Genomic DNA, 14,226 nt, shown 5'->3' with positions numbered 1-14,226 from the left:
AAAGACCGAAAACTCATCAGTTACAGCTTCTTTTAACAGACTGTCTGTTAATATTAACCCTGGGATGAAGCATTACAGGCTCACCACCAGGTGGCGCCAGTACCAGTGATTTTAGCCACCAGCTGCCTAGTATACTGCAAGTGCTAGTTGCATACATATAAAGCAGACTTACATGGAGAGGCTACACATATATGCTGTAAGTACATGTTTATGTTATTTTTTTAGTCTAAGTATAGTTTAGCTTTGTAAAAACTGAAATGTTATTGTTAAGACAACAACTGTGCTAGCTCAGATTATGCTTCAGCTATCAAACCCATATACAAAGTGACAGAAATAAGCAAGCTGGTGGGTTCAGCACCAGAATAATAGTATAACCTTACAGCAGTGTGTTGGAGATAATTTGAGTTAGTTTTGAGCCAAGCTGGCTTTGGCTTATCATAAAACTACATCACCAAGAAATGAATTAAAAGCAATTATTTCTGTCTGTCTAAAATAGATAAAAAACAGAGTTGGCTTTTTAACTTGATTTATTTTAACTCAGTCTTGGAGAGTGAGGTGGCTGAGGAATGGAGAATTGCACTGGTACTAGTTTTTACGAACATGAGTGATGTACAGTGGATGAGCCATACCATGAAGATAAAGGAAAGTTTTGAAGCTAGGTTAATAAGAGAGAAAGTGACGAGTGAGCAGCAGTTTAGCTTAATGCCAAGAAAGAGTGCTACAGATAGTGTTTGTTTTCAGGGTGTTGATGGACAAGTATAGAGACGATCAGAAGGAGCTTCACTGTGTCTTTGTGAAGTAATGTCTCCAAAGTATAAACAACTCTTAATACACGAACATTATTCTATTATTTTTATACCAGATCATTTAACTAACCTTAATATATTATAATCACATTTCTCTCCTTGCAGTTTATATGATATTGTATCCCTCTCTCTCACACTTTGTGTGGGTGTGCTAGTTCACTTTCTTTGTATCTTTAAATATAAACTTCAATCAGTCAGCGCATCTGCAACAAATTTAAAATGGAAAGAGCTGTGGTTTTTACCTAACATAGTTTTAGCATCCCACATTAGGGTGTCAACCGATACTTGCTGTAGACCATGTTGATAAGTTCACATTGCAGGACGTGAGAATAAAATCCTTTTAAAGGCATATAGTGCTTCATTGGTATGTTTACAGAGATTCAGAGAAGCATGCGGTATCACAGTTGTCACGGCTGGCGGGGTGAGCCGTGTGGTGTGGAGGAAACGGAGGACCCAAAATGCAGACAGCCGATATGAGGATAAGAGTGAGGGTTTAATTTACAGTGTACAAATAACAGAACTGAGGGCAGGACAGAACATAAACCTAAACTGGGTGAGCTAAATAACAAACCGGATCATACAAATGGGGTGGGAGGCAGAGAGACACAGACGAGGAACAGACACCATGAAACACAGACGAGCCGACGAGGAGCACAGGCAGACACGCACTATAAATACACACACCAGGTAACTAGGAAATGGCAGACAGGCGGGGACACAGCTGGAACCAATGGACATAACGAGATACAACCCTACAAAGTAAAACAGGAAACACACAGACTGTTTTACATAACAACACGGGGACATGAACAAAGCACCGAGGACAGACACAGGTAGGGCTGAATATACACCAAACTCCAACAACCAATACAAAATCAGAACAAACTAGAAAAATGATAATCATCAACTTAAAGCGCTGGGTCACCGACCCAGGACCATGACAACAGTCAGTCTAGTGAGAGTAGAACATGGGATTATCTGTGTTGGGTGTCTTGATGAATTAACTTATCTAAAATTTTGTGATGATATAGTAATATAATGGGACATTTTCCATGATTTAAAGGAACCCTCAATGCTGTCTTTTTTGCATATATTGCAAAACACACCTTAAAAGATTCTCTTCTATTGTCAACAGTTTAACCCCGAGATGATTTTCTGGGCTACACTTAGTAACTGTAAGTAAAGTTACTCTTTCCATCCACATAGCAGCTAAAAAATGACTAGTGATACTCTAATTTGTCTAACTACTGTATTTACATGTTTGTATAAGTAAAGACAAGTATGATGAGACACTAAATACTTGGATAAGACTAACATGACTTTAAATACATGCTTACTCATTTCTGTCCAAACCACAAGACAAACACAGCAGCCCAAAGCCCGTCATGCCTGCCGCCACAGAGAAAAACTCCAGTTGCTGGTAAGTAACGCTAAACTTAATTCTCATCTGTGAAATTACTGTACTATAAAAACAATCTAAAAAATGTAAACATTGATTGATTGATTGATTATGATTGCAAAAAATACTAGATAATACAAAAAATGTTATGAAACCCTTTTGATTGGTCACCATAGCTTTGGTGTCCACAGTTCAGACAAATATTTCATAAATAGTGCTGATGTGTTGACGACAACAGTAAAATTTAAGCTTAAAGTAGCAATTTGAAAACAGTTTTCACATGTAATTATCGCTGCTAAATATTCATTGATAGTTATAATTTGTTTGATAGCATAGTTCTAATATGGCGTTCAGAAAAGAAATGTAGCCATATAACAATTAATATAACAATTAAAATGAGAGTTACTAGACTTGTTAAAATAATGGGAAGTCTTATACTGTGAGTGCTTCCAACAAAAAACGTGATTTTTAGAAAATATCTGACATACAGGTACAACCCACACATATGCACACAGAACTTTAACTAAACGTCGTACATCGTCTTGATGCATGCTCAATCATCCAAGTAAGTAAATCCCCAAAAGTTGATTCTGTTCATCTGGACGTAGCGTTTTCAATGGGAGAAACGTTTTTCACTCATCAGTGACTTCTTTAGTCTCAGCTGACTGTAGGTTGCCCCAATCTTATAAACAGTACATTAGCATAATGACTGAAACCAGCACCACTGAAGGAACAATGGGCTGGGAGGTCATTTCCACTCTCAGCTTCGACCAAGTGTGTTTGCTTTTGGAACTGTATCTTAATTCCACCTATTTCACATACAAGGGTCAGTACTACAGGCAGAAACATGGGTGTGTCATGGGTTCCCCAGTTTCACCCATCGTGGCCAATTTGTACATGAAAGAAGTGGAAAAGAGGGCTTTTGTATCCTACCCTGGAACGTCCCAGGACATACCACAATTCATGGATAACATTAACTCGTTGGACCGACACATCAAATTCACCAGTGAGGATATGAAAATTGGCAGGTTAGCCTTCTTAGACTGTGAGATTTCCATCAGTAATGGGGGACATCTAAAAGCTGATGTGTACCGTAAACCTACGCATACGGATCAGTATTTAAAGTTTGACTCTCATCATCCACTGGAGCATGAAGTGGGTGTCATCAGGACGCTACAACATAGAGCCAACACCATCCCCACAGACACAGCGGCCAGGGAGGCAGAAGAACATCACATCAAGAAGGCCCTGAGTAAATGTGGTTATCCCACGTGGACATTTGTCAAAGCTGGTAAGGCACCTAAAGAAAGCTCTAGCCAATCCAGGAGAGAAGGACAACTGCTGCTTAAGCAAAAACCCATAGTGATCCCGTATGTGTCAGGAGCATCAGAACAGCTGAGATGCATTTTTTCTAAACACTGTGCCTTGGTAGCTTTTAAACCCCACACACAAAAAATTGGTCCACCCCAAGGATCGGGTCCCCCAACACAAACAGAGTAATATAGTGTACCAAATTATTTAATATTTACAGTGAGTCTAGTGCTCTGGTTGTGATGAAGGAAAATGTCTTCCTCGATTTTCTTCATGAAAGGGAAAAAAGACCAGAAATATACCATCCAGGTGCCAGTGGTGAATGCCAGAGAGTAAGAAGACATCTTAATTTAAATATGGTGAGTGACTGTTGTCATGGCGACATTAGTTAAAAAGGAAAAAATGTCTAGTATGTCAATAGTTGTTGCATTATTTTCCAAAGTAAGAACAGTTTCTATTGATCCATTATGTAGATAATTCACACGTTTGATAGTACACTACACATGCAAAATAATCTGATTCTGTCCAAACAGAAGATTATTTTGATCATCATCATCATCGCAACTCCAGCAATGACCGCTGTGGCACAAGGTACACTTCAACTATTAAACAGTACCTAGAAGAACAAAATGAATCCATATTGTTAATCCACATTAAACATTTTAATGTTTCATCTTATTATTTGTTATTACTTAGATGATTTATTGTTTAGTCTGGTGAGAGAACATTTCTGTGGTGCCATTAATTGTATTACTCAAGTTTCATACACATGAATTTTGTCAGTAACAATTAATTGGTTACATATATACAAAGTTTATGGTTTTCTATTTTGTGCAAATAAATGATAGTTATTAATTTCCCTCTTAGTATACATTTGTTTATTCATTTTCTTACCAGGGTCTTCAGAATGCAATCTCACTGAACCTGGACCCCAGACGTGTTTTGGAGTTTTAGGAGAACCACTCGTTTTTTACCTACCTACTAAACCACATATGAAGACAAGCTTGAAAAAGAGTACAGATAAGATTTTAATGTTAATAAATGATAAATTAGTTAGTCTCAATGAAAAATACAAGAATTGTACTACAGTCTCCACAAATGGAACATTGAAGCTCACCAAAGCAACAAAAAATGACTCTGGAGAGTACAGCATGGAAACACACAGTTCTACTGAAGGTGTGTTATTGTACATAGTTAACATCCATCTACACATACTAGGTAAGACCAACAACCTATTGACTTATTGAATAACATCTGTGCAATAACAATGCACATGTGAAAATGTGGTTTAGAGCTAAAACTGGAAATTTAAAAAAGCAGGTAGTTACATGAACAGTTTATAGATTGTATTTATCGTTGTTCTTATTGCTGGTTATATATTATAAGAAAGTTATCAAATTATCATTAATTTTGTGCACACATTTTATATAAGTAAGCTATAAGTAAGCATTTACATTAAAGCCTGTATTGATATGTATTATACTTCTTAGAGTAGCAGTGAATGTCATATTGCAGTTGATATTGTGTCTATATGTGACTATATGTTTGTTTTTTTTCAGCTCCTGTGTCAGAACCAGCTGTTACGCAGATGTGTTTATCACCAAAACAGATGATAGTCAGCTGCTCATCTGAAGGAGATCAAGTAGAGTTCATTTTGTCTTTGGATGATCAGTTGTTGTCTACAGCCAACGGTACAGAAAACAACAGCATTTCAAATGTTACCATCAACTTACCTGGTCAGCTGATGGGAAACCTGACATGTGTTGCTCAAAACAATGTCAGCAGAAAACAAAATATCACCCACCTTACAAGCTGCACAGGTAGTGTGAAATATATGTAACAGAAATGAACATGTTAAACGTATTGTAAAGCTAAAATATATCTTTGGATAATCAAAAACAATAATTTGTAAGATTATTTTTAAAGTGGCATAGATCTGTTTTAAGATTTTTGTTTTAAAAAATATCTATGTTGACAAACTCTCCCAAAGATCACAGAAATTTCATGATGCAGTTTTTTTTAACAATAATAATTTAGCAAGTACAAAGAGAAACAGAGTGTCTGTAGATATTGACCACTGCAGAGCTGACAGTGGATGTTAAATTGCAGTTTGTATTGCATCCATATGTGACTGTATGTTTGTCTTTCAGCTCCTGTGTCAGAACCAGCTGTTTTGCAGATGTGTTTGTCACCAAAACAGATGACAGTCAGCTGCTCCTCTGAAGGAGATGAAGTAGAGTTCACCTTGTTTTTGGATGATAACTTGTTGATAAAAACCCAACCCAGCATTGCAGAAAACCACAACATTTCAAATGTTACCATAAGTTTACATGGTCAGCTGCTGGGAAAGCTGATGTGTATCGTCCAAAACAGTATAAGCAGAGATCAAACCATCATCCACCTTATAAGCTGCACAGGTAATATAAAAAAAATATTACATTCTGTTATACTTAAATAGCCATTTACTTTATTATTTTATTTAGTATAGGTATTTATAGGAGTTTTTCTAATTTTAAATGATTTATTTTTCTTTAAAAAATCATTCAGTTTTGCAATTTAAATGCTGAAGCATAAATTGGAAGTACGTATGACTTGAAGACTCTTGGCTCCTGATGGAGGCGGTCGCACTTTCTCCTTCTCCCTCTCCCCTATCTTTCTGCTTGGCTTCTCATGTCTTTTGTATAGTCTCGCTTATTCTCTAACCCTAAGAGAGTCTCCCAGACTGATCACGGAACACACACAGTCACACGCACACATACGCATATACACTGACACTAGGGCTGGGTATCGTCACTGATTTCTGGAATCGATTCAATTCCGATTCACAAGGTCCCGAATCGATTCGATCCACGATTCGATTTAATTCGATTCGATTCGATTCACTTCGATTTGAATCTGGGAAATTTTGACAGTCAGAAATATTATAATTCAGATCAGTACATTTACATATTTTTGTATCTATAAAAAGGAAGCTGACACACGCAAGACTTTATCAAAGGTGTGAGCATCACAGCAGATGCCTTTGTGTCAAAGTAGCTGAAGATAAAACACAGAAAAACATGAAGGCGATTTTCCTGGCCTGGGATTTTATAAAAATATTCTGCAGTACATCAAAAACGAAAGAAAACCATTAATCAACACATGAAAATTACCTCTGAAGTTACAGCGGTAAGCGTTTTGCATTTTGCATAATTTTAAAAAAGCTTAAATTTGTTCAGTATTGAACGGCAGAAATTAGGTTTTCTTTTCGGAAGTATATAAAACGGGAAAAAAAACATCGGCCGACAGCGCTGTAAACAACGGTAGTCTTGTGCGTAACAAGCAACCGAATAATGCAGAAAACAGTACAGAGAGAGAGAGAGAGAGAGAGAGAGGGAGAGAGAGAGAGCTGTGGTCGAAGCAAAACAGTAAAAGTAAGAGTGAATACATGACGATGTTTATGTGAAGCGTAGTTTGGATCTTCTTTTGCTGCTGGTTTGGTCAGTATTGTTTGGAGAGACATCAAACTAACAGCTTCAGAATCAGCGCATTAAGGGCGTGAACACAAAGCGCTGAACCGCCGACAGATCAGAATCAGCGAGCTGTCGGCTTTCAGCCCCGACCGTGAGAAAGGCGACATCTAACTGATTCTGATCCGCAGGTCGCGCTGTGTGTTTAAGTGCAGAATCCGTGTTCCTGCTCTCATTTACTGTCTTAGCTGTTTGGTGGTTGTTGAAATTTTGTGAGATTTCACCAGAGATTCTGGCATTTCGGGCAAAATAAATTTATATTAAAAAATCGATTCAGGATTTTAATGAATCGATTTTACGTTATCCAAGCCAGAATCGATTTTAATCGATAAATCGATTATAAAAACCCACCCCTAACTGACACATACCTACACTCACCCCCCCACCCCATACAAATGCCTTCGAAGCTTATGTCTTCTATGTTGTGAGATGTGATGATTCATGTGCTATGTGCTGAGGTGTTTTTTTTCTGTTCTCAAACTGATCTCCCTGTTGGAGCGCAGTCTGGGGTTCTTTTTTCTCCTCGTCTTTCCTCGTGTTGTGCATTTTGCATTGTTATACCTCTCAGACCTGTCTTCCCCATGTGATGCTGTGTAATGTATGTATGGTTGGAAGGGTAAGATGGCGCTGGCAAAAGGTCGGCAGCTTTAACCCAATTTCCTTTGGGGTCAACCTTTGTGATCAATAAAGTTTTATTGAATTGAACATTGTAGCCCAGTAAACTATATTTACATTATTTCAGTATTTTCTTCTTAATGGTCTTAATTTCTAGGTAATATTTCTGACCACTGCATTGTGACTGTGGCTGTGGTAGTAAGCGTTGTTGCCATTCTACTCATTCTGGCTGTGTTTCTTGGTATCCGGAAATTCAAAAACACAACTGGCATTATGACTGTTAATGAAGGTAAGATTTTTATATTAAATGTGTTGTCTTTATCAATTTTGTCTCAAGGATCACCACACAGAAGTATATGTTAAATTGTTATAAAACAGTTAGTGGCAATAATTTGTTGGACTAAAGGATATTTTTGTAGCTTTGTAGCAACTTCTGTACAGGACCACAAATGATTTCAACCCAAACAGTCAATATGTGATTGAAATGCTGACTTTCACCTTTAGAAGAAGAAGAATTTTACAAAAGTTTTTCATTAAATATTTAGTAATATTTACCCCTCATTTGTAAAAGGCTGATGGGTTATTGTCTTCACCCTGTTAAGCAGATGGGCAGGCGGGACACTCAAGTTTGTGATAATTTGAGAATAAAGAAACGTAGCAAATGTATCAAAATTTAATTAAAGGTATATCTACAAAAAATCTTGGGTGAGTTTGAATCTCAGTGAAATAGACCTCAAATTCAGAGATCAAGTTTTCTGAAAATCTTGTGAATGTGCTTGTGAGAACAAAGCGACGTGGGATTTTGAAAGTGATATGATAGTTTTTGTGGACACTGAGGGTAACACTGGCCACCACCAGTATTTTTGTTTTTATTTCAGTCTCCAGTTTTCAAAGGAATAAAAATTTACTGGACAAACTAACATGATTTAATTCAACCTTGCAGTTTGACTGCCTACAACCCATAGACCTTACAATGCTACTTTTTCTTTCCTTGTGTTGCCACAAGCCATGTGTTGCTGGTTTGCGGCTTATCAATTTAATTGTGTATTTAATAGTTGAATCCCGGCAGAGATAGGGTTGCTTCATGATCATTCTACTTCTATTAGCAGTCACATCATCAGCAAGCATGATTGACCCATTTGCCCATAACATTACTTTCACCTAGTAATACAGTGTGGTATCCTTGGGCTCATGAGCGATTTCACTCCTCCATTTGTTTCTGTTCTTGACTTCTTTAGATAATGTGGAGCTCATGAGGTGTTGAGTAGGTAGTGTGTTTACTGGAGTAAATATATACACTATATTGCTAAAAATATTCACTCACTCATCCAAATAATTGAATTTGGGTGTTCCAGTCACTTCCATGGTCACAGGTGTATAAAATCAAACATCTAGCCCCGTGACTGCTTCTATAAACATTTGTGAAAGATTAGGTCTCTCTAAGGAGCTCTCAGGAATTCCAGTGTGGTACTGTAATAGGATGTCACCTGTGCAAAAAGTCCAGTGGTGAAATTTCCTCATCACTAAATATTCCACATTCAACTGTTTGTGATTTTACATGGCCTACCACTTTCCAGTTTCTTATAACACCACTGAGCACACTCAGTGAATGGTCAGGGACACAGTATGCAGAGGCCGCCAACATTTCTGCAGAGTCAGTTGCTACAGACCTCCAAACTTCATTTGGCCGTCAGCTTAGCTCAGGAAAAGTGCTTAGAGAGCTTCATTGAATGGGTTTCCAAGCTGTAGAGCGTGGACGTATTCTTTGAAGTGACAAAGAACATATGGGATCAAGGTGGGGCGTCAGGGAATATCTCTTGGAGAGAAGAATGGTTTATTTGGGATGGCCACTGCAGCTCAACCTTATACGTTTTTTTAAGAATGTACAAAGTTGTTGTTGTTTGGCCACTCCTAAATGCTTTACCATCTCTCTGATTTATTTATTTATTTACTTTTTGGGCTCCCTTCACATTTAAAATGTACAGCAAAAAGCTTCAATTACAAATGTAGAGCTTTTGTATGATTTTAGATATGATGTTGGCTTCATTTTTCAGGAAATAAAAAGGAAACAGAACTTGGCCTTAATGCAGCTTGTTAATCAATTGTCTAAATATCCAGTTTTGAGCCACTGAAAATGAGGGTCTATTTTTTAAGCCTTGAATTAAAGCTAATTAGACCTGAAGTCTTTCCTTCAATCACACGTTTTTGTTTGATTTGAAATCCACTGTGGTGCTGTACGGAGCAAAAACTACAAATATTGTGTCATTGTGAATCTTTGTGAAAACTTTCTTGTTATAAGTTTTCAATGTACAACATCAGCGTCTTTTGATTACACAAGACACAGTTTTCTGTTTCTACTTTTTTCAGATGAAGCTGAAGAGGACGTTGTCTACTCAGATATTAGACTGAAGCAGAATGCAAGAGAAACGAGAGAAACACCACCTATTTCAAATCAAGATGAAAGTTAACGTTCTCCTACAGTCTGACATTCTGAAACCTAAACCCTAACATGTAGACTTTCAGTCAACTGGCTAATAAAACTATGGCACTTTAGCAGTTCCATCTTTGCAGTGAACGTGAAGGTAAACATATTTAACAAGTACTCACTGGATTATTAATTTTGAAGAAAACATAAAGGGGGGGGGGGGGGGAAGTTATTTAGAAGGCATTTGATATACATGAAATACTTATTTATACTTATTTATAAATGCATTATATTTGAACTACATTTTATTTGACATAATTTAAATAAACTACAACAACCCTGTAAAAGTTCTAACCAACATTTTACATTTAACCTTGGAGATTAAATAAAAGGCTTTGATCAGTGATGGTGCTTTCCTTGTGTTGTGCTTAGCAGACGTGGGCTGTGCCTTTTGTTTGAGATAAAAACACAGTGAAACATCCTGGTTACTTTTTTCTGTGTTGTCATGACATTAAAACCACAAACTATATCCTGTTTTCACTGAGCTGCCAAACTTCTAAACCGTGTGACATTACCTAAGCTGCACAGTTGTCAGTGAGAAAGGAAAAAAACTGTAATATGCATAAAACACTGGCTTGTTTGTTCACAGCTGTTGATCATAGTAGAGACTTAAGAAATATGAAATGAAATGAAAAGAAGGTTTTAATTTTTTGGAAGACGTTTTACCTCTCATCAGGTGGAAAGTCCCAGTTATCTAACCCCTAGTAGGGGCTGTCCCTTAGGAGGTGATCATTGACCCACTATTAATCATCTGCAACATGACATTAGCCATGGTATGTAAAAAGGCGTGGGCCATTACCACCAAAGGTTTTGGATGAAACCACTGTAAGACCTTTACCCTATCATGTGACCTATCGAGGGATCTCAGGACTGCGTTGTGGGTAGCTGACAGTTGGTGTCATAAGCCGCTCACTCTGTTCAAAGATGGTCGCTCACAAAGGACATAGATGGTCTCTTTTGCTCCTCTTTCAAACCAACCATCTGTCTTTTCAGTCCAAAATGTGAACATTGGCATCCCTGAAAGAGTGACCTTTGTCCTTTAGGTGCAGAGGTACAGCTGTGTCGCAGTGGCTCCTCTATGTTGTGTCACGTATTTGTCGAGTGGCTATGCGGTTTCTCCAATGTAGAGCTCTCTGCACTGCACAGCATATGCTTGTTGCTCGGCTTGTGTTTTGGATGACTGAGAACCAAGAGAGACATCAAGCAACAATACAAAAACATGAAGGGCACAAACTCCCCTGCAGGCAGTTCTTCTAAGTAGTATTTTAATAGAGTTTCATTATATTGTGTAAGGTGACATAAATCCATCAATAATTTATGTTATATGCTTGACATGTATGAAAAAGTCAGTAAGTGGACTTTGTGAGACACGTATAACTGTGTGCGTTTGGTCGGCAACCTGGTGATGCAATTAAAATTCATTGTCTTTTCAAATGCAATGATAATAAATGCTTTGAAGCTTGTTGACCAACATTTAGATTTCCAATAATATTTGTACAATAGTACAATAAAATCTGTGCTCTCCTCATGTTTTACATGAATCTGTCTCAAAGTGTTACATTTATTCTCTGTATGTATCTCAACCATACAAACCATTAAGTTTAAGCTAAGCATAATGTAGAAAGGAACAATGCTGTAATAACCTTGCATGAAAAAAGAATTGGTGTTTTCCTTTACGTGTATTAGTTGGTGATAAGTGATAATTCTGTGATGACCTAGTAAAAGCTGTAACCTTTAGTAGTAAATGTAAAAACGCATAGTATCAGCACTCATCACATGGTGGAGCCAAAGTTTTTACAGTTAACTAAAAGCAATAAAATGCAGAGCACGTGATCTGCAAGATTTAAAAGTTTGATTTGTAAACGTGGAGACAAATCTGTAACTGTGTGCACAGAAATTAGTGATTTATAAGACAATGAATGTTTTTCTGAAGCTGCTAAGAATTCAATTCAATTCAATTCAATTTTATTTATATAGCGCCAAATCACAACAAATGTCGCCTCAAGGCGAATAATAAGAATAAAGACAAGCCATCAGTTGCAACTTGCCCATTCATTCTACTGGCTCTCAGTTTTACATATGAGTTTTGCTTCACTCAAATGCTTATACATGAATGTGTGTGAACAGACTTTTCTTTATCTCTTGACATAAATCCTGAGATGAAGATCACAGGTTCGTGCTGTCTGCCACGCAGTACTTCAGAACATATATGTTAGTGTGTCTGTAGCAGAGTCACTGAAAAAGGAAAGAGTTGTGGCTTTAATGTAATGTGGTTTTCACACCAGGATGTTAACTGATACTTCCTTTTGCTCCTTGTCAACAAACTTTTGTGATGCAGATTATAGTGATAAATGTACATTGCAGGACATAAAAAAACAAAGTAAACAGTTGACATTAATCTTGTGATGAAGAGCACAAGTTCAGGCTGTCTGCCATGCTGTGGCAGTGACTGAAGCGTATTTTAAGACATCAGCTACCTAGTGTGGTTAGTGTCAGGCAGTCACAAGCACACATACTACATGGGATAAATGATGTATTGCAATTCTTGTCTTTTCATAAGTATCTATTACAGTATCTTTGTTTAAAAAAATAAACAAACAAAATTCTCCATCATCATATTCTTAACAGAACTGAAGCAGGAGTATCTAGAGGGTTCAGTATCTAACAGGCAGCCATAGTGATTACCTAACAGCTGCTTACTGGGTGAACAGGTCTGCTGGTAATGCAGTTAATATGAGACTTGACCTGCATCATCTTGACCAACCGTCGATGGACCAACTGTTCATGGACTTTAGCTCAACTTACCAGCAGTTCACCCAAGTTTGTGTGTCCACCTCCACAGATCATCATTACTTGCCGCCAGGGTTCCGTCCCCCCGCGCTGCTCTTCTTCCTCTACACTAATGACTGCACCTCAGGACAACCATCTGTGAAACTCCTGTAGTTGACGGATGATACAACCATCATCGATCTGATCCAGAACAGCAACGAGTCTGCATACAGGCAGGAGGTGCAGTCAGAACCACCTGAAGCTTAACCTGTACAAGACTGTGGAGATAATAGTAGACCTGTAGAGAAACGCTCCCACCTTCCCGCCTCTCATACTGCGGATAACTTCAGATCCCTTGGATTCTGTCATGATTCTGGGTCTTTGTGACCCAGCATTTTGAGTTCTTGTGTTTTGGTTTTATTTTGTATTACGGTTTAAGTTCTGGGTACTTTGTGCTGTTTTTATTATTATTATTATTATTATTATTATTATTATTATTATTATTATTATAGGTTGCAGTTATGGCTGTTAAGGTCTTAGTTCTTAGGTTTTGTCAAAAGGTTTCGCTGTCTTCCATGTTGTGTCCACTCTGTGCCTTTCTGTCCCACGTTTCAGGTCTCTGTGTTCTGTCTCCCCGGTCTCTATCAAGTTTACATGTCTAGAGTTCAATTAGTGTGTTTCCTGTTTTACTTTGAAGGTCCGTGTCTCATGTCAGTGTTTCTAGTTTTGCTTCCCTTGTCTCGTCCAGTCTAATTACTCCCAGCTGTGCTTTCCTTCTGTGTCTGATTTTCCTCGTTATACCTCGGTGTATTTAAGCCCCATGTTTCTGTTTGTCAGTGCCTGCCAAGTTTGTTTTGTATATTCAAGTTTAGTTTTTATTGTTTCTTGTTTCTTGTTGAGTTTTGCCTCAGTGTTGAGTCTGTATTTTGGGTCCTTTTCTGCCTCCCTGCACACAGACCTTGACAGATCCACCTTTTCACTGAGTTTCAAGTGGTCTTCATATATACCCTAGGCCCAGCAGAGTTTGTACTTTCAGCAAGTTCAACCTGCCACAAGAGCTGTTGGTCATCTTCTACACTGCCATCATCCAGTCTGTCCTGTGCACATTAGTGATTGTCTGGTTCAGTTAAGCCCTGACACAGGACAGGGCCAGACTGCAACAGACAACCAGGTCTGCAGAGAGATCACCAGTCCTGATCTGTACACTTCCAGGGTTAGGAATCGGGAATTGGGTCGGTTCCTCTGGGAAATTTAGTAATTTTGTACCAGATCATTTAGCTAGTTTTAAGGTGCTGTAATCACATCGCTTTTGAATTTATTTTATCTAATATA

The 14,226-nt window shown here is 37.9% G+C and overlaps 1 protein-coding gene across 2 annotated transcripts in view; it reads left to right on the top strand.

The window, feature by feature from the left end:
• The window catches only part of LOC146510230 (uncharacterized), a 65,565-nt gene extending 52,339 nt beyond the window's left edge, over window positions 1-13,226 (top strand). Inside the window, exons 1-10 of one of the 2 annotated variants that reach the window (XM_085175169.1) lie at window positions 157-1,639; window positions 1,942-1,981; window positions 2,166-2,226; window positions 3,797-3,875; window positions 4,050-4,107; window positions 4,414-4,734; window positions 5,076-5,336; window positions 5,667-5,933; window positions 7,798-7,929; window positions 10,008-13,226. In XM_085175169.1, coding sequence (XP_085031295.1) covers window positions 1,954-1,981; window positions 2,166-2,226; window positions 3,797-3,875; window positions 4,050-4,107; window positions 4,414-4,734; window positions 5,076-5,336; window positions 5,667-5,933; window positions 7,798-7,929; window positions 10,008-10,108 — 1,308 coding nt within the window. In that variant the 5' untranslated portion in view covers window positions 157-1,639; window positions 1,942-1,953 and the 3' untranslated portion in view covers window positions 10,109-13,226. Of the gene's footprint in view, window positions 1-156; window positions 1,640-1,941; window positions 1,982-2,165; window positions 2,227-3,796; window positions 3,876-4,049; window positions 4,108-4,413; window positions 4,735-5,075; window positions 5,337-5,666; window positions 5,934-7,797; window positions 7,930-10,007 lie in introns of those variants that run through there. The other variant, XM_085175168.1, reaches the window with a different exon arrangement.
• The last annotated feature ends 1,000 nt before the right edge of the window (window positions 13,227-14,226 follow it).

The sequence above is a fragment of the Neolamprologus multifasciatus genome, chromosome 10 (assembly GCF_963576455.1).
Source record: "Neolamprologus multifasciatus chromosome 10, fNeoMul1.2, whole genome shotgun sequence".
Lineage (NCBI taxonomy): Eukaryota > Metazoa > Chordata > Actinopteri > Cichliformes > Cichlidae > Neolamprologus > Neolamprologus multifasciatus.
Note: the sequence above shows the minus strand (reverse complement) of the source record. Positions and strands in the feature narration are given on the sequence as shown.